Source organism: Macrobrachium nipponense, chromosome 17, assembly GCF_015104395.2.
Source record: "Macrobrachium nipponense isolate FS-2020 chromosome 17, ASM1510439v2, whole genome shotgun sequence".
NCBI classification, from domain to species: Eukaryota; Metazoa; Arthropoda; class Malacostraca; order Decapoda; family Palaemonidae; genus Macrobrachium; species Macrobrachium nipponense.
Genome location: NC_087210.1, coordinates 71144413 through 71165666, shown reverse-complemented (window position 1 = coordinate 71165666; position 21254 = coordinate 71144413). Strand labels below are relative to the sequence as shown.

At 40.8% G+C, this 21254-nt stretch overlaps 1 protein-coding gene across 5 annotated transcripts in view; it reads left to right on the top strand.

Annotated features, from left to right (window-relative positions):
• The window catches only part of LOC135196313 (exocyst complex component 6B-like), a 91675-nt gene that overhangs the window by 36808 nt on the left and 33613 nt on the right, over nt 1–21254 (top strand). For 4 of the 5 annotated variants that reach the window (XM_064223058.1, XM_064223060.1, XM_064223062.1 and 1 more), the window contains exons 7-12: nt 2375–2515; nt 5867–5965; nt 6255–6344; nt 6494–6717; nt 17321–17512; nt 20978–21239. In XM_064223058.1, the coding sequence (XP_064079128.1) occupies nt 2375–2515; nt 5867–5965; nt 6255–6344; nt 6494–6717; nt 17321–17512; nt 20978–21239 (1008 nt within the window). The remainder of the gene's footprint in view (nt 1–2374; nt 2516–5866; nt 5966–6254; nt 6345–6493; nt 6718–17320; nt 17513–20977; nt 21240–21254) is intronic. The other variant, XM_064223059.1, reaches the window with a different exon arrangement.

The window sequence follows — 21254 nt, the reverse complement described above, 5'->3', positions numbered from 1 at the left end:
AAGTTTGTGACTTCAAAGGGGACAAGAATGACCCTGATAGCCCCCTTTTGGCCAGCTCAAGAGTGGTTCCCAGAGGTGCTGGAGTGGATGGTAGACTTCCCAGATCCCTTCCACAAAGGAAGGATCTTCTCAGACAACCACACTTCGAGAGGTTTCATCAAAACCTCCCCGCTCTCGCTCTGACTGCCTTTCGACTATCGAAAGACTTGTCAGAGCGAGAGGCTTTTCTAGCAAAGCAGCAAGCTCGATCGCTAGAGCCCGGAGAACTTCCACTATCCGTGTTTACCAATCGAAGTGGGAAGTTTTTAGAAGGTGGTGTAAGTCGAAGAAGTTGTCCTCCTCCAGTACCTCTGTAACAGAAATCGCTGATTTTCTGTTATTTTTGAGAGAGGAATCGCGTCTCTCCGTAGCCACGATAAAGGGCTATAGGAGTATGCTATCGGCCGTCTTTAGGAATAGAGGCCTAGATTTGGGAAACGATAAAGATCTACATGATCTGATTAGATCTTTTGAGACCAAGAAGTCTAACATTACTTCTCCCCCTAACTGGAATCTAGATGTGGTGCTTAAGTTCTTGTCATCAGAGAGATTTGAACCTCTGCACTTAGCCTCGTTTCGTGACATAACGAGAAAATGTTTATTTCTTTTGTCACTGGCGACGGCGAAAAGAGTTAGTGAGCTGCACGCCCTTAGTGATAAAGTGGGTTTTAATCTAGATTCAGCAATCTGTTCCTTCAAAGAATTATTCTTGGCGAAGAATGAAAATCCTTCGAATCCCTGGCCGAGAAACTTCGAAGTAAAAGGCTTATCGGGTCTCGTCGGCAGGGAACCGGAGAGGTCTCTTTGCCCAGTAAGGGCGTTAAAGTTTTACATACAGAAAAAGAAACAGTTGGGAGGTTCTAGACAAGGTCTTTGGTGCTTGGTGAAGGATCCATCAAGACCTATGTCTAAGAATGCTTTAGCCTTTTTTGTCAGGAACGTCATTTCGGACGCTCATAAGGCTTGCACGGATGATTCTTTCAAACTCCTGAGAGTAAGAGCTCATGAAGTGAGAGCAGTAGCTACGTCTCTCTCTTTTCAGAGAAATATGTCGCTTAAGAATATCTTGGAAGCGACATATTGGAGATGTAATTCTGTGTTTGCTTCTCACTATTTCAAGGACGTTCGTGTGACCTATGAAAAATGTTTTTCTTTAGGTCCTTTTGTGTCTGCGGGCACAATCCTGGGTACAGGAGCTAACACCAATCTTTAATTACTACATAAGTCTAATAGATATGTTCTAGACTTTCTGCTGAACGAGTGCAGATGCCGCACAGGCGGCCAGTCACTTCCGTTCAGTAAGGAACTCTTGTGATATCTTTTATTAGATGAGTATCAAAATTTTTTTTTGAAAAAATTATTGTGTGCGTGTGCAATTTGGTTTGAGTTACGGTTGTTGCGAAGAGTTTGGGGATAACTCGGAGCAGTTTTTAATACTAACAAGGTGGTTAGGATCAGGTGGTCGGGATTGGTTGTGTGCTCCTTAATAAGGTGTGTTGTCATATAAGTGGATCAGCACCCATTGACAAAGTCCTTTCAGGCTCTGCCGAGTAAGTGGATAAGACCCCTTCGGCAGACCCACAAGAATTCTTGGCCATAGATCACATATCTCGCTAAAGTTTCTTGAGGTGATGCAGACTACGGGGCAAACACCCACGAAGTCTACCACCTATCAGGTAGGAACCAAGGTTTTTATTTATACCTACAACATATGTTGTTTACCTGTCTATTCCAGAAGTAGCTGTCTCTTACCCTCCACCGAAGGGTGCCAATCAGCTATGTATATATCTGACAGGTAAGTTGATTGTATGAAAATGATATTGTTATAATACAATAAAGTTTCATACATACTTACCTGGCAGATATATACGATTAGGGCCCACCCAGCCTCCCCGCAAGGAGACAGGGGGAAGAGAAAATATATGAGTAGAAAACGGGAATGGTTCCTAGTCCTGCCGCCCAGGGCAGGCCGGTAGATCACCTGACCTACCTGTAGTGAGTGGCGCGAAATTTGAATTTCTGTCGGGGACGACGGAGTCTTAGCTATGTATATATCTGCCAGGTAAGTATGTATGAAACTTTATTGTATTATAACAATATCATTTTAATAATGAAAAACAAATATCAGATAGTGTTAAGGGCATTGTTCCGAGGACTTTGGTATTGCTTATTCAATGTAATGATAAGCGTTCAGAGTAACAGAAATATGTATTTTATTTTTAGCACAGATTTTCTTTTTCTGCTGAGAGTACTTGAATAAATTCTGTCAATGAAAACTTTAACCATAGTAATGCATTAAATGAATACTGTTTATGTTAATGTACATCTTTTACAGCATGAAAATTTGGAAGGGTATCGACAGTATTTACATGGTGTTGTAGGCTTCTTTGTTATAGAAGATCATGTACTCAACACTGGCAATGGTCTGGTCAACCGTCCTTACTTGGACGAAGTCTGGGACATGGCCTCTGGAAAAGTAAGTGGATATTTTTTTCTTAATGGCATATTAAATTATGGAATATTGTACACTGTTTACTAGAATACTATGTTGTTAGTGACATGAATAGAGTAATATACAGGCAGTTCCCCGGTTATTGGCAGGGGGTTACATTCTCGGCAGATTACTGATAAGTGAAAACTGCTATTAACTGAAAGTCAGCGATTTATGGTGCTTATGGCCTGATTTCTGGTTAATGGCACCAATAATGGGTTAATGGTGCCTCTGTCATGTATTTTATGATGCCACAACTTTATTATCGGCCCTTTATGGTGCTGATAACCAGAATTCAGCGCATTAGGGTCCATAAATTTCAATTTTATGATGCTAGACAAGCCCCATAAAACTGGATCACCATTAAAAATTTTAATGTAATGTCAAAATTACAGTTATATAGGGTATAAGTGAAGTAGACAAAGGACTATGAACATATAGGGACCAGAGCTTACAGCCTGGTAGTGGCTTGACCTACATCCAGCATACAGCCTTTTCAGAGTCTTTCCCATTCAGAACATCATTCAGAACACCAAACCACTTAAAATGGCTTGCTTCCTGTAGCCTGGGAATCTAATGCTCTTTGGTTAGTGATGGATTTCCCTTTTATGACACCACTATGCAAATATTAGCTAAGAGTCATGTAGCCCTTCATCATTCTAAGGTCTTATGACTCTCCTTATGGTCTGATGTACTACCCCCTCCATTCTTCCACATCTCTCTGGGAAGAACACAATTGTACACCATTAAAATCCATGAAGAAGTAGGAATACTCCAATGCTAGACAGGCAAATCCCAGCATGAAAACAATGTGTGCAACATGAACCCCTAATGTCTCAAACATCCTGAAACACAAATTCTGAAAGACTAAAACTACCATGTTCCCAGAAAATTTGTAACTAGATAAAAACAAAGATACCGTGGTTCCTGATGCTAGTCACCACCGTAAGATCCTGCTCTCCTATTGGTTAGCATCTGTCCCATCATGCCTCTATGTAAAGGCGTTCCTTGACCATTTTTTTCTGGCAGCGTTATCGTAAACTCCTGGAATTCGTTTGTTCACATATATTCCCTTTGTTAACGTAAATTTGTGTTAGTAATTTCGCTTTTGTTGTACTGTAAGTTACTTTATTGTGTTCTGTGTGAACTTAATGACTTACCTTATTAGCATGGGTCCCAATTATGTTGCTGAAGTTCACGGAAAGAAGAGGATGTTTTCTGGAGACGAAGATGGAGATAATCAAGAAGTGTTAATGTTTTCTGCCATTTGTTAATGTGTTTCGTAAAGTTTAGTGTTAATGTTTTCTGCCCTTTTTTAATGTGTTTCGTAAAGTTAAGTGTTCATGTTTTCTGCTGTTTGTCCTCCCCCTCTGTCGCCACTTTCAGACATCACCTCACTCGAAAGGTAAGGTTCCAATATTTTTAGACGGCCTTCCAAGATTCCCATGTTCACGTTCCTTTGGAACAGATGTAAATTGCAGGAGATGTGCCTCCTGCCTTTTCCTTTGCTTCATCTTCAGCTGTGGTATGTGTAATGCTGGTCTGTCTCCCATGGGGATATTGCCGCTTCAGGGAGAGGGACCAGCTACATTTTGTACTTTAAAATTTTACATTTGTTATATTGAAGATAATTTGAAAACATCTGTATTATGACAATGTTTTATGTACAGTAGTGCCTCAGGTTACGAAATTAATCCGTTCCGAAACGGCCTTTGTAACCTGATTTTTTCGTATCTACGTAGAACTACATTTTACATCTAAATTGCCTAATTCGTTCCAAACCCTACAAAAACACCAGCGTAAATTTTATAATAAAGTTAAATTGACCAATAAACAATGAAATACAACAAATTGGACCATTCAGTACTTTAACTGTTACTGTACCTGTAAATAAAGTGTATTGGTGTACAGGGTACAAGAAATACTGTGTGTACATGTACGTACCCTGTATACTAATACGCTTTATTTACAGGTACAGTAACAGTTAGGTTAAGTACTGATTGGTCCAATTTGTTGTATATTTCATTGTTTATTGGTCAATTTCGCTTTATTATAAAATTTATTGTGGTGTTTTTGTAGGGCTTGGAACAAATTAGGCAATTTACATGTAAAACGTAGTTCTACGTAGATACAAAAAAATCAGGTTACGAAGGCTGTTTCGGAACTAATTAATTTCGTAACCTGAGGCACTACTGTACATAAAACAATGTCATAATACAGATGTTTTCAAACTATCTTCAATATAACAAAAGTGAAATTTTAAAGAACAAAATGTAGCTGGCCCCTCTCCCTGAAGTGGCAATATCCCCATGGGAGACAGACCAGCATTACACATGCCACAGCTGATGATGAAGCAAAGGGAAAGGCGAGAGGCACATCTGCAAATTACATCTGTTCCGAGGGAACGTGAACATGGGAATCCTGGAAGGCCGTCTAAAAATATTGATGGCCACAGGACTTCTGGGGTGGATTAATATGAAACAAACTATGGGCTTGGGTAAAAAAACTGGCTTTGGGGGGGGGGGGGGGGGGGGGGGTGGAAGGTGAGCAAAGCGAAAGTCAACTCTTCAAGGCAGTTAAAGAAAGACTGACATGTCACAAGGTTCCAAGCCCAGTCGGTGACCAGCTTCCACTTCGTATACGAACGAGGAGCCTGATGCCATAGATTCCTAGCTTTACAATCTGATTGTTTTTCAACCGATTTCCAGCTGGCGCTAGATTATCCTATTGTTAAGACCGAAGGTTTGTTAGCTATGAAAGATACAAATTGATTAAAAAGTTATCATTTTTCTTTATCACTTGAACAAACTGTCTGGGTTTTTGAGATCTTAGTCTATTTTCCAGCTTCTTAAACACCACATCTCTGTCACTTACTTGTGATTAGATAATCCCAGTGCTTTCCAGCCTGGATTATCAATACTGTAAACATTTATGTACAGAATCTTTATTTTCTTTGTCACCCCATGTTTCCCCCATAAAGAACCCCAGGGATACTACATATATCTTAGGGGTTATGCAGCTTTCTGAAGGGATACTTCAGAAACTTAAAATTTTTCTAAAATTTTTTCACTACCTCAATACTGGATTCATAGCATAGTAAGTTGCTAAGATTTAAGAAATCATCTTCTGTACCACCAAGTACTCTGAAGAAATTGCCTTTAATTTATAATTTTTTTTTTTTTTAAGATCACCAACATTTATATTCTTATTATGATTTGAATCTAATTAACTTTAGAATTACAATACTGTATATGAAAGATTAGATCACAGTGTAGAGAAGAAAGAACTCTTAATACATACTTTGTTTCATCTCACTTAAATGTTTTTTCTTTGCAGGTAGTAAATAATATAAGAAACCATTCATCATATTGTACAGATACACACCTTATGCTTAGTATCAAGAATCTAATAATGTTATTTGCACATACACTTCAGGTAAGCTTCAACTGATCAAAATTGTGCCTTTTAAGTAATAATTGTTATTATTATTACTTGGTTTAAGATGGAATGCTAAATAGGTTGAAACGTGAGATATTAAAAATTATCAAGTGAGATCTTCCAAATTCTCTCTTTTTAATTGCTTTATTGGAATATCTTTTCAGAATCATTAAAAGTTGAAATCTTTAATATTAAACTTAAACTGCCTAGGAGAAAAATAGTTGATAATTTTATTTTCAGAGATCCCACATTACTTTCTTGTAGTAAAGGTTTTCTCTTCTGGCAGAATTATGGGTATGCTGTGAACCCTCTTCATGAATTATTGTTGGAAGTTAAAGACCATTATAATGAAGTTTTAATGCTGAAATGGGTTCAGGTATGTATTGTGTTTGAAGTCTGCATGAAAATTATTACACTGAGATATGTCTTTATAGTGTGTCATAATATCTTGTGTCTTAAGTTTTCAGGGTTGCAAATATTTTTAGCTTGATTGAATAGCAGATCTGTTGTCTCTCATTTTATCAGGTATTTAGAGAAATTTTTGACGAGGATAATTACCATCCAATACAAGTCGATACTCCTGAAGAATACAACAGAATCACAGAGGTTTTCCCCTACCACGATGCCAGTTTAGAGCAAGCTTCCTTCCCCAAACGCTTTCCTTTCAGTTTAATGGTGCCGAAAGTTTATAGACAAGTTAAGAATTACGTAGCTGCCTGTTTAGAATTTTCAGAAGATTTAAATTTAAGGTAAGAATACAAGAAATTGAATCCATTCTAACAGTAGTCAATTTATAATTTTTTCTTTTCACATGTACTCAGTATATTGAAGGCAACTGCTAAACCGGTAAAAGCGATCTATCTATCGAAGTGCCATGTCTTGGATGTTGGTGGCCATTTACCTTCACCTCTCTCAATCTCTAGCTGCTTGTATTAGTTGATTTACAGTGTAATCTCATCCAAGTCTCCCACCAAGCTCTCCAAGTATTTTACTCTGTCTACCTCTCGCTCTCCTCCCCTCTATCCTTCCAGTAAGGCACAAATGCTCTCTATCTTCTCATTTCTTATTATATGTCCAACAAAATTCATATGTCTCTTCCTTATTTCTTTTACAAGGGTTCTGTGTTCCAATTCTTGCCAACACTTCATTTGTCACTCTATCTGTCCATGATATTCTCAGCATTCTCCTATAAAACCACATCTCTGCTCCATTCAACTTGGCTTCCAATTCCCTGGTGATTGTCCAGCTCTCTGATCCATACTTGAGTGTGGATGACATATACGTTTTCAGAACTCTTGTTCTTGTTTGAGTTCCAGTTTTGTTATTTGTTAAAAGGTTTTTCATATTCTTAAAAGTGTTTTTAGGTATCAGAATAATCCTCTCAATATCTTATTTTGCTCTTGCATCTTGTGTTAGTAGACTGCCCAGGTAAACTAAACTGTTAGCTAGCTTGTTTAATACTTATGTTGTTTATCATTATATTACAGTTTGGTGGATCTTGATTCTTTGATGCAACTACAACTTCCATTTTTCTAACATTAATTTTCAGTCCCATTTTTTCACTCTCCCCATTAACTGTGTCTACTAATGATTGCAGTTTTTCAGTTGTGTCCGCTATGATTACTGTATCATCTGTATATCTGATGTTATTAATATTTACTCGTCCGATCTTAAGCCCTTCCATACCCTCTATAGTATATACTTTTCAAGATGATCTCTCCATATATTGCAAACAGATCTGGTGATAATACACATCCCTGGAAAACTCCTCTCTTTATTTCCACCCATTCTGATAAGTTGTTGTCAATGCTGACTGCTGCCATTTGACTCCAGTATAAGTTGGTAATGAGTCGGGTGTCCTTCCTATCTGCGTTTATTCTTTGTAGTATTTCTACCAACTCAGTGTGCCTCACTCTATCAAATGCTTTTTCATAATCTATAAAACATATATACATCCTTCTGAATTTCTATTGCTCTTTCTGATAACATTCACATGATGAAAATTGCGTCTCTTGTTCCTTTCCCCTTTACAAATCCATATTGTTCCTCTGCAATTTCTGGCTTTAGTTCTCTTTTTATTCTGTATAAAATAACTTTTGGAGTTAGCTTTGTTATCTGGCTCATTAAGTGATGGTCCTATGTAGATTGCATTCGACTGCACCAGGTTTCTTAGGTATGGCTATGAAGATGGATTTGTACATCTCTTTTGGTATGTAACCTGGTTAGCTCTGCAATTGTTCTTAATCCAAAATCTCCACTTGCTAATATCATTTCAGTCGTAACTTCGTCTAGTATATCAGGTCCGTGCATAGGTATGTGTAGTCTCAGTTTTTCACCCCTATTATCTTCAAGAAGGTTCTTTACATATTCTTCCTGTTTCAAAATCTCTTCAGTTTCCATCACTATTATTCCTTCATGGTTTTTAATCACATTACCTCTCGTTATTGTTTTCCTTCCCACTACCTCTTTTATCTTTCTATGCATGCTCTCAGTCTTATGCTGTCTTTCCAGTTCTTCCACTTCCCTGCACTGCTCGTTAATACGATCTTCCTTTGCCACATCACCCGCGTGTCTAATTTCCAAGTTTAGTTTTTCATATCTCTGATGGTTGTTTTCTTTGTTTATTCTTCTCTCCTCCATCCTATCTAATATTGAGTCAGTCATCCATCTCTGTCTTCTCTTCTTTCCTGTTTGGGTACCATTTCTTTTGCTGGTTCAGTAAATGCTATCCTTAACTTTCTCCTATCTCTATCCAGTTCCTCTTCCCCTTCTAAAGGTTCTTCACTATTTAAAACTGTGTATCTGTTACACGCTTCCGCTCTGTATTGTTCTTTAAGTTGTTCATCTGTTATGAGAAGTTTCAGTTGTCGTCATTCTTATTTCTTCTTATTTACTTGCTTCAATTTCAGGCCTATATCTGCCACTACTGGAACATGATTGCTGTAACAATCTGCTTGCAGGAATGTTCTGGTGTCCATTACAGCATTTCTAAAAAGTTTATTTATGGTTATGTGGTCAATTTGATTTTTACATCCTCTGCCTGGGCTCTTCGATGTCCAGGGTAGTCTTGGCTGTTTTTTGAACCATGTGTTTGTTAACATGAACTCATTTGCATCACAACTTGAAATTCATCTCTCTCCTCTAAAGTTAAAATCACAGAGTCAAATGGTCCAACCAGATCTTCAAATCAGTCACTCCCCACTTTCGCTTTAAAATCTCATCACCACCGTGATTTCTTGTGTACCCCTTTTCACCTGATGTTACACAGATACTCGTGATGAATTTTATCAGGTTTTAAAGAATTTTATCAGGTTTTAAAGAAATATGCCAAATGCTTCGCTCACTCCTTCCTAGTTAAAATGTGGTAACAATGGAATAATTTTAATTTAAGAAAAAGAATGGAAAGTATGAAATCATCCTAGGGATATATATATATCAAGTGTTTTCATGGGAAATGTATGCATCTTGACTTGAAGGACTGTAATGCTGCTATATCAAAGGTCAAGAAATAAATTTGTGATGATAGAATGACACAACTGAAGATGTATCCTCAGAGTAGAAGTAGATATTGGTGGTAGCGAAGGTAGCCCTTGAGAGAAGTCAGAAATTTCTGGGCTTACCAACTGTTGGCAGAACCCTCATTGGATGCAGGGATAAACTAATGAAGGAATACCAGGACCAAGGCATGTCAAAGACTAAATGTATGTTGAAAATTGTGAATGATGCTAGTGTATCTCAGCCAAGTCTTCATAAATTGAAACTTGCTTAGGCTATCAGAAATCTCATATGCAGCCTGGCATTGAACATAGGCATCAGCAGAATGAGGTTGTCTGCAGAGTTGTTACTGGTATTCCCGTTATTGGGGGGGACTGGTCACCTCCACTAAATTTTGAAGCATTACCCGCAAAATTTTTAATTATTCCTACACGATATACAAATCCTCTGTCCTTTACATGGGAATTACTTTCAGCGTAGCTGGAATTGCAGCTGTTAAATTCTTGAACAAGGTGGTTAGGCAGTAACTACCGTGTGGCAGGCAGGTAGGCTAGCCTGCCCGGATGTAAACACACCACTTTGCTTTCAGCCATCTTCCGATGAAGACGTGTGTTTGTGAGCTCTGGCTGACTGGTCGTTGATCTTTTTTCGCGGTGGGATCTTTCTGGTTTATTTTTGTTTCTAAATAAATATGTATATACAGTGTTTGATATTAATATTAAATTCAATTAATATACAAACCCACTTTTTGTGATAGCCTTTATAGCCGCCTCTCTACTTGTGTTAAGAGTCGGCGGCAAAGGTATGCCAAGATATTATTTACATTCTTTCGCCCTTTAACGTGAGGATGAGATATGTATTTAACGTGAGGGGACATGTATTTAACGTGAGTGAAATTGATCCTGTAATGAGACATGTATTCACCCAAAAAATACGCTTACGCTTGGGAATTGCCGAGAGGAACTTCAAAGGTTTGTCCATGTTTTGTTTTTATGGTAATTTCTCGTCTCCTTCATCCTTTCACGTACTATCGGACAAAGGTAGAAGAAGGGGCGTGTGGTGTTGATGTTTGGGGGATCTCCTCTCACTTCAGAGGGTGGTGCCCTTGGATGCAAGAGGAGTATCCTTATTACTTTAATAATTTTTTCCTTATTTTACAGACTAACAGCGATGATTGTGTTTACAGCAGTATTGGTTGGATAGCTCTTCGTATTGGTTATCCTAACCTTGGAATTGTACCTGTGACTCGTAGCATGTTGTGATACCAATCCTTGAGTGTGTGTACTGATCCCTTGCTGACAATCATATTCATTTACCACTACTACCCTGGAGTTACGTCACTGGATGAAGCTTTCGCGCTGCCCAGTGATGTTTATCTATTCCTGATGGTAGAAGTCTGGCAGAATTTGGAGGAATCGAAGAGGAAGAGAGCTCGTCAAGTGTCGTCATCCTCCTCTTTGAGATGATCATATTTTCATGTCTCCACCCTTTCGACTTCTAAGACTTTGTCGTAGAAGAGAAGGTGGTCTCCCCACCTAAGAAGTCTCGTCACCTGACTTCTAAGGGTCTGTCTCGCTCTGGTGAGACAGGTGGGTCTTCCGCTGGTCCTCCCGTTCCTTCAGGAACGGGGCCTGTCTCTCCTTCCTCACGGAAGAAGAAGATGGGGACCATGGAGGTACCAGCCGCTGGTACCTCCTCTCCCGGCTCCAGAGGTTCCACCTCCGGTCCAGGAACCGTCTTGACCACTCGCTTGCAAGCGTCACCGAGTGTACGGTTGCCTACGGGTGACCGTGCAGCCAAGGCCAGACTGCTGAGTATGCTCACCATGTCAGGACCCAGGCATGGAGTGGAAGGATGGTAAGAGTTGCTCAGGTGACTCTCACCAGACCGGCAACCGCTCCCGCAGTGATCGTCCAGTACCTAGGGTTGACATGACGTTCCCACTGGACCTTGCACGCAAAGACCGGTGGAGGTTGCCCATCCAGCCCTCTTGAGAGGTTTCGGCCTCGACGAGGACTTGGAAGAGTCGCTGTCTCCTGTCAGGTACACGCTCAGCCCCACCTAGATGACGGTCGCGTTTGCGTGACCGACCAGTCTTGGTGGTGGCAGACGCTTCGCCTGCCAGGCAAGAGTTTCGTAACCCTCCTTGAGGCAGTGTTCTCTCCTCTGCTGCTCCCGCAGGTCTCTCCAGACAGGTGCAGTTGGGCTGTGTTGCCACCGCAACTGCCCCAACTCCGTCCTGGATGGAGGACCTGTTGGTTGTCCTGAGGAAGCTGGCGAAGAGGAAGTCCAGGAAGAAGAGGAAGGTGTCGTCTTCTTCGTCGTTGTCTTCTGCCGCCTCTTCCCCTTCGACTTCCAAGACCCCCAGCCGAGGAAGAAGAAGGTGGCCTTGCCCCCCCTCCCCCCAAAGAGACTTCTAAGGGTCTGTCTCGCTCCGGTAAGACGGTGGGTCTTCCGTGGGTCCTCCCGTTCCTCCGGGAACAGGGCCTGTCTCTCCTTTGGGGAAGAAGAAGATGGCTAGGGGTGCTGGCTATCGCCAGTACCTCTGCTCCTGGCTCCAGAGGTTCCACCTCCGGACCGGGAACCATCTCTGCCACTCGCTTGCGAGCGTCACTGAGTGTATGGTTACCTACGGGTGACTGTGCAGCTAAGGTCCAGACTGCTGTGTATGCTCACCGTGTCAGGACCCAGGCACGGAGCGGAAGGATGGTAAGAGTCGCTTGGGTGACTCTCGCCAGACAGGCGATCATTCGCGCAGCGATCGTTCAGTACCCAGGGTTGATGTGACATTCCCACCAGACCGGTCATGTAGCGAGGCTGGGAAGAGGTCCCCTCTGGTCACCGGGTCCAGCCCCGCCTGGACCTGGTCTAGCCTCTCCTGGACCTGGTACCATGGCGCGTCGAGAGGACGGTGCTCGCTCTCACCGCATTAGTGGACACTACCAGTCACCCGACCATCGCTCCCACCGGGACCGGACGGCTCGCACGACTGGTAGCAGCTCCCCTGACACACGAGACCGACGCTACCGTCCTCGGTCCAGTGCTTCTCCGCAAGGAGACTGCTGGTCCAGACCTGCAGCTCGATCACCACCGTGGGTTGCCGATTGCCTGCAGTCCTCCCAGCCTACTGGTCCTGCTAGTAGGCAGGGTAGGAGCATCAGGTCTCCCTCACCTGTCCCTTCAACCTCCTTGGGCTACACCAGGAGGAACGAGGAGAACAGGAGTGAAAGTGGTAAATGCACTTCTTACGGTCCGACCACGAGCCTGGTTCGGTCTTGGGACCAAACAGATCTTACACTCAAGTGGTTATAGGAGATCGTGGGGGCTGGCAAGGACAATGATGCTTCCGAGACTCACGGAGTGACCATCACCGCTGTTCACGTGACGGTCCCACCGGACCGTGAATGCAGAGACCAGTATGGGCACCCCCCTTCGGTCCTCTTGAGAGGTTTCGACCTCGACGAGGACTTGGGACGTGTCAGAGGACGGTATCGGCTCTCTCCTGTCAGGTGCACGCTCAGCCCCACCCAGACGATGGTCACGGTGGCGGCAGACGTTTCGCCTACAGTACGAGTTTTGTAACCCTCCTCAGGAAAACGTTTTCTCCAGATTGTATAGTTTTCCTAGACTCGGAGTGATGGCTGCCCGTAACTCGCTTCTCCGACTGCTAGTTCCGCTGGCAAGGCAAGCGAGAGCATCCAGTCTTCCTCCCCCATTCCCTCTCTTCCTATGGATGCGACGGGAATGGGAGGGATCCTGCAGAGCGTTTTCCGCAGGATTCCGCGTCGAGGACTGCGTTCCTGGAGGGACCTTCAGGTCCTACCGGACGAAAGTCCCCGTCGTTGAGGAAGGATCTTGCCCATTCCTCCTCGATTTTTACGGGGATCGGGAGGACCACCACCCAATGATCGTCTGACGAAATTTTGGGGGGGGGTTTGCCGAGCGCTTAAAATTCTTTGGAGTTTCTAGCACTCTCCAAGTGTTTTGGTCTTCTACGATCTGCAAACACTTGGGCGAAACCACGGTCCAGAGTGGGCGAGACAAGAATCCCTCATAATTGTTACTACGATAATCGGGAATCTCGCCGAATGCTCGAATTGAATTCCTGGAATTTCTAGCGTTCAAAGGAAGTACTGCTACTGAAGGAAGAATATCTTGGGTGGGGCTCAGCCTGTATGAACCTGACGGTCTGTCGCCTTAGTAGGCGGTCAACCCCGGGATAGAGAAGAACAGGCAATAACAGTCAATCCTCCTCTCTTTTTTTCCCTTTACTTCTTGGTTATACCAGAATGAACAAGGAAATAAGAGGAATTTGGTGGAGTTTACTCCTCGGAATTCAAACTTGAGAGACTATGTTTTTGGTTCAATCCTAGGATTTTACCGAACATACGTCAATCTGTTCAGGATGGATAGCACCGAGAGTTTGAATGCCTCTCCAGTGCTACTCTTTTGGGAACATCCAGTTCGGCTTGAACTAATCGTCTTCGGTATCTGGTTATCATCGTAGAAGTCTTCCTTCGGGAAAACTTCACCTTCGCTCTTTTCATTAGAGAATGAAGGAGTTCGGCTTCCAGTCCTTATTCTTGTTCCTCGAATGGAAGACAATTTAGGCTGGAAGTGTAGGCACACACTGTGGTTAACTCTTTGGGTTGTGACAGAGACGAATAGTATCATCTTGATTGAACTACAACTTGGGACTGCCTTGCAAGCCTCCCAAGAGTTACCAGTTTCGATTTTGAGATACTTGTGGTATTGTTTACAACAACACCACCACAGCGTTTTCTTGTGCTTGATGGTTCTAGCCGATCGCATTCCTTCATGGAATGGATTACCTGGTAACTCAGGATGACAAGTGAACGAGAGCTAGTGGTGTCCGGGCTGCCTGCCAGCAGCCAGTCCTGCCTGCTGCAGCCAGTCCTGTTGGCTCTCCGAGATAGTTTGGTCAAGTTTTGTCTCTAATCCTCTGCGATGATTGACTACCAAATCGAATCTCTGCCCGGCAATTACAGACTTAGGTCTCTGGTTGGCTGGAATTCTCGCATACATGTATGACCATCTCTACTGCATTGTCTTTTGCCGTTGCGAGAATTTTCAGACAGAGATATCTCATTAGACTCTTTTTTCATCTTTCTGTTTACTTCACGGTAACAGAAGTCTGTAGCCTAGTCTTCCACTTCATCGCACCTGCCGCTGCGATGATGCAGAATGATTTCTTCAGACATTTGAGTTTGTCTTCTAAATACATCTCGTAATTTGTAGGTGTGCAATTATTCTTTGTTTACACCGAATTGTAGATGAATAACGGAAGACTTCTCCTGTTCCCCGCCTTGCCAGCTCTACTTCCAAGTAATAGAAATTTCCTCCCTGATCCAGCCCATGAGAAGCAGTTCTTCAGGCAGTACAATCCCTGTTTTCATTACTGAAAGGCACTCCACTTTCATTGGAAACTCCAACTTCTCACCGAACAGCAATGAAATAGCGGTTTAGCGTTTTCAGTCCTCTGTAAAACAACAAGGATTAAGCCGTCTTCACTGGTTGGTGTCATCGACAGGAATTTTCTACGTTCAGAATCTTGAGAGTTAACTTCTCTCGATTCAGCTGTGAAGACGTAGGTCCGCATTCACCTTCGTCTTTCACTGGCATATAGTATTGTTTCTCCTTAGTTGAGATCCAACTACTATGAGAACTTCTGTCTTGCCATCAGGGACCTTGGTCTCTAGAAGGCAATTGACTTTCGTCTGATGGGTGCATGCCTTGAGAGAATCATCATCTTGTCTCCCAACATCGGTGGCGAACAAGATAGACGATTTGCATGGTTTCTCGGCATCACCCTTCAAAAGGCAAGTGTCACATGACTACGTTTCGGATGCATGACTGCTCGCCTCACACTGAACGCAGTCAGTCGGCAGCTGTTGAAGAGTCCGAGACTGTCACGAGCTACTCTGTGGACTTTTTATTGGTTGATCCAGATCAGTCACCACTTTGTCCTATTGGCATGTTCCTGTACCCATAAGGATCGACACCCATCATGGATTGTCGGTGTCTTTATCCGCTGCGGAATATTACGAGACCGTGAGAGACTTCTCTGCAGTTGGATAGTCCAGTGGATGGGTACTTGTCATCACTCCGAAGAGTATGTCGGACAGGAAGATAGATAAGGTCATTGCGACCATATTTATCTTTCCCTTCTGGCCTGCCCACAGGTCCTTGGAACCTCATTTCCTTGGACCAGTGGTGGATGCTTGCAGGTTGTGTTTGCTTACCCAGCTCCTTCAAGAGGACAAGTTGCATCTCGCCTATGGTGTGCCGTTCTAGAAGTAAGAAGGATGCGAGAGTGGCTGGCCTCTCCACCTTCCCCACCTCGTCCTTCCACTCCTCTTCCTTCAGGTTGAGGATAGGACTCGAACTTACACAGGCTGGGCGGACGATTGATGCGGTAAGCTTATACATAAAGCATCTTTTTATGTTTCTCATCAGAATCATAGAAGCAATCCCGCTCCTTCCTCTAGCAAGGGGAGGAAGGAGACTGGCAATAATGCAAACCCTTCCCAGAACTTTGCATTTAATGTCTCCGACTCTAAATATTCTTCACAGCCCATTTTCAGATGAGTTACGATTCCTCACTCATTCAAAAAAGGCCCAGAAGTCTGACTCTTGATCTTGCAGCTCCTATACTCCGATTAAGTTGTCAGAGGCAGGGCACTCCTCGCCTCTTACGACCAGGAGGAGTAACCTAGGTGTATAGAACTAAGGTCAGTTCTAGAGGCTCACTCAGATTCCTCCCAACAATCAGTGAGTCTTCCTTATGTAAAGGACCGAGGGTTTGTATATCGTGTAGGAATAAATCACAATTTTTGGAAGTAAATTGTATTTTTTCTAACTATACAAACGTGAGGACCTTACATACATGCCCACCTCATGCCACCCCTCAATCTGAACCTGGGCCAAAAGGCAAAGTGGAGTGTTTGCATCTGGGTAGGCTAGCCTACCTGCCTGCCACTAGGTAGTTACTGCCTAACCACCTTGTTCACGAATTTAACGGCCGTAATTCCAGCTATGCTGAAAGTAATTCCTTATGTAAAGGACCTCAGGTTTGTATAGTTAAGAAAAATACAATTTACTTCCAAAAATTGTGATTTTAGACTGCCATGTGAGTTGCAACTATGTACAGGCAGTCCCCGGTTATTGGCGATCTGGTTTTATGGCTCTGGTCTACCCACCAAAAATCACAAAAAATTGGTGGTTTTTGAACCCAAAATGTACTGATTTCCTATTATCAGCGCCGATGATGGAGTACTAGTGGCACTGATACATACCTAACAGAGGCCCCATTAACTAGTTATCGGCTCCGATAAGCACTGAAAATCACTGATTTTCTGTTATCAGCAATTTTCGCAGATAACCGGGGACTGTCTGTATAGCTATGTAAATACTTGGTAAGTACTATATACTATGTAGGTAAACATTTATTTTATCATAATAATGTCATATTTAAATAATACTTATTGCTTTTACATTGTTTAAGATATTGTAAGTAATTTATGTTTTAGATATTTTGTATCTAAGTAATGTGTGTTTTAGGTAATATAAGCTATGAATTTCCACAGTTTTTTACTTGTCTTGGAACCAGACAAGTCCAAATTGTTCTAATAGATTTTTTATTTGTATCCACCATAAATCACTAATATATTTTTGGAAGATATTTTACAACATGTAAGTGAGTAGTAGTTTGCATGGAGACTCATTGGTTATCAAAATTAAAACTAGCTGAGACTAAAGTGAATTAGGGTAATTAATGTGCATTACATGATACATTTAGTGTGAGAATTTTTCTTAATTTCATTTGGATTTCCATAGTCAAACGGAAAAGGAGGACATGGTTCGAAAGTCTACCAATCTTTTGCTAACCCGAACGCTTAGTGGATGCCTTGCAACGCTTATCAAGAGGCCAGGTTTACCTCTTTTACAGTTGATACAGATCACCATTAACACGCTGCACTTAGAGCACGCCAATGTTTTGTTAGAACATTACGTTGCAAGACTAACAGGGTAAGTAATTCAGGTACTTTTACCATTTCTTTTGCCTTAATAATACTGTATTTTATGGTTCACAATCCCAGCAATCTTATAAATGCCTAATATTGTGGTCCGTAAAGATCCCGAGACTGTCAATCTTTAATTGACTACACCACCTGAAGCCTCGGGTATTCGTCCATCAAGCACCTCATATTGTGTGAGCCTGCCATATTGTTAGCAACTCCTGTACTCCCCAGCTTGTTTTATTTTAATGCCAGCATGTTCCAGCCTTTTTAGCAAATTCAAATAAGTGCAATAGAAAATGATGAAATGTCTGTTATTTACAGCTTCAGGTTTCCCAGTGTGCCTATTAGTATTTTACATATATTACCTAATATTTTGCTCTCAGCCAAGTGTATAGCAAATATTCCCAGAGTTGTCAGTACATGCAGCTTTTTTATATGTACTGTACATCAAAATCCACGGTATATTTGTCAGTATATTTGTGTTTTTATTGCTTCTCATTTGCTAAATGAACATTTAAGTACCTTATAAATGGAGGCAGGGTTTTGTTGCAGTGAAGGGTAAATTCTCAGTTTTACTGCTTTGCTCAAGTTGGCATTTTCTTGAGTATTTGATATTACCCTTGGGTATATTTTTGTTTTACCTTTGTGTCATTTACATTGGTTTGCCATCAGCAGTTGCTTTCATCCTTGGTTTTTCATTTTGTGCTTTTCTCGCATTAATAACATATTTCATTAATTCAAACAGTTTTGTATATTTTATTTTGTTTCATTCCTTGCAGCTATTTCATTTACTACTTTTGCTATACTTGTCATTGTTACCTATCTATATCTTATCTCACCTTTTATGTAGTACAATTTGCCCCTACTGTTTTGTTCAATTTGGTCAACTCTGGTTATGTTAATTTTGCCTTTCTTATTGTATGGTGTTCTGATATACTAGCTGCGTCTTGGGTTTTGCTTTTGATTATTATTTATCTTAAACATTTTTTACATTAACAAAAAACATTTTTTACATTAACAAAGTTTCCTATTGGAATTAATAAGTTTCATTAATTCTATTGAAGTGCAGCATTTTTATTTCTGTTTTGCTTGTAATTTACTTGATTTTCTGCATAATAGTATTGTAAATGCCAGTGGTCCTTTTATGGTGTGTTGTAATATTTTTTAGCACTGTAAAGTAGTATATGCAGTACCTATTTTATTTACTGCTTTCTCAAGTTTTGGCTAACATGTCAAAGTTTTTCCAGAAGTTTATGTTGCACATCACTTGGCTTTTAGATGTGTTGTTTGTTTGCTGTTGGGAGATGCACTCTTTTAGGAAAAAGCTTTAGTTAAACCAGTGAAAGTTGCATCTTAGTCCATGTCTGCCATATTGGTACCATTGGTACTTGTCCCCGAATCTGTAATGGAGTTTTCATCTATTTAATGGACTGACGTGGACGTTCAGTAATTTTGTAGACTTACCTGGTAACCTCACGTGTTATTTGCTGGATGACTTGCTGCTAGCGACTACCACTCTACACTTGTATTGCATTTAGGATGGGGTATCTGCCAGCTTGACTAGGATACCTGCTTCTTCACTCACCTGCTTCCAACTTGGGTGTCAATGGTACCTGCCTATTGCAAGTTCATGGTCTTCAACACTTGTCCTCCCTTGCAATGTTATCACCAGTATCTTTGTTGTCTATCCTTTGGCTTTGTTCTCCCTATCTTGGTCAACTTCATAATATTTCCCAAAGTTGTATGATGGTGTATTGTTAGGTTGAGCATTAATTCCTTTCTATATTGTAACTGTTTGATCCTTCATCATAAGCTTCATATTGGATCCATCAGTATTGGTGCCCTCCAGCCTTGCCAGAGAACACCTGGATGATGACCAACCTTGTTTCTCCCAACCTGGTAGAAGCTTCTGATATAGCCACACATCTTTAGACTTCACATCTTTCGTGGTAATGCAGGTTTTGCCGCTGATGATGGCATCCTTGATAAAACATAAAAAATTTTCTTTCTTATGAAGTCTAACAATTGTTCATTTCAATGGTATTCAGTAGGAGAGTCTTATGTAAGTGTCTTTTTAGCCAAGACTGTCATGATGAATAGCGGAGATGTATCACAGCACCATCTGTATTTTCTTCCTCAGCCTCACTACAGTGATTTGTGTGGGGTTTCGTAACTATGTAAGGTCAGATCTCCAAGTGTTTCCACTGAAGCTTACACCCTTTGATATTTAATTATACCAGCTTGATTTACCTTTTGAAATTTGAAATTAAATATTTATTGATTTTCTTAGTTGAAAATCATACCATTGCCTAAGGAGGAACAATTTGTAGTGTCTAGGCTGAGACTTAATATTGTAAGGTATCTTTTTTCAATTTTGATCCTCCACTATGTTACCTAACTTATATAGCTAATTATATTTGTGTATATAAATGCTTTCCACTTCTTTTTTCTTTTAAGTTCTTTAAAATCTTACTCTTGCTTAGACCTTTCAGTATTCTTCCTGGTTAATTTTTAGTCAATATTATTTCATTATTTATTATTTAATAATATTAAAACTTAAATGATGTCTAATTACTAAGGCATCGTAAGTAAAAGAAGTGATGCCTTTGTATTTATAAAATTAGTTATTTGAAGTTTTGCAGTCAAAACAATGGATTTTTATTGACTTTATGCATAATGAGATTCTGAATGGAAATTAGGGCATGCAGCGATTTAAAGATCTTTTTGGAAAACTTAAGTTGCTGCAGCCATGAGAAAGGCATACATGTACGTACTATATGGTTAAACTTTAATTTGGTTTCTTTGGCCTACTTCAACAAATTATTGTATGATGATAATGTCCATCAATGAATGCAGTAAGCAATTTCCCTGATATTAGAATGTATTAGACAATGAATAATTCTTATTCATTTTCATTCATACAATACTTATGTTTCTTTATACGTAGTATAATAGGTAGTGTGATTTTAATTGTAGTGCTAGTGTACCAAGACTTGGAAAACTTTATTTTCATACCTTATATTAAAGCTTTCATTTGTTGAATGTGCTTTGGATGTGTGAATTTATTTTGAATAAATTTGACAGTGAATCACCCTTCTGAAATTTCTACTTGTATTTATTGTGGGACAGGTTTATGTATTGCTTCCTGTAATCTCTTCGTAATAAAAATGTAGATAGGCTTTTATGCTATAAAATGTAATATAATTCTTTTCATGATACAATAACTGTATCGTATTGATCTGCTTGATTGCAATTAGGAGGTTGATGGCTCTTGAATTAGGTATTGCACTGTAAATTCTTATTTCCTGAACAGCATTCATGGACTTTGATAGTTCGTCAACTACAGATTTATGAATGCTGAATATTAAAAACTTTTGCCTTGTTTTTCTTATCAAAACCTTTTACTATTTGTTATATCTCTACTTAATTTTTCTTATTTCTTTCGTTGGCTATCTTGCCTAACTGTGTACAGGTTGTTATCGTATCCCTACAGGAGTATAGAAGACAGCAGCATACCAGGTATAGGAAGACTGCAGGGTAAAGCCATGTTTAAAGATATAAGAGGAGAAGCCGAGGAGCAAATATATACCGCTCTGAGACTCAAGTTAGATGAATTCCTAGACCTGGCATCATATGATTGGATGTTAGCAGAACCACAGGGCACTTCTTCCTCTTATGTTACTGATCTCATAGCATTTTTAAGTTCAACGTTTTGTGCATTTACTAACTTGCCGGTAAGGGTCATTTTA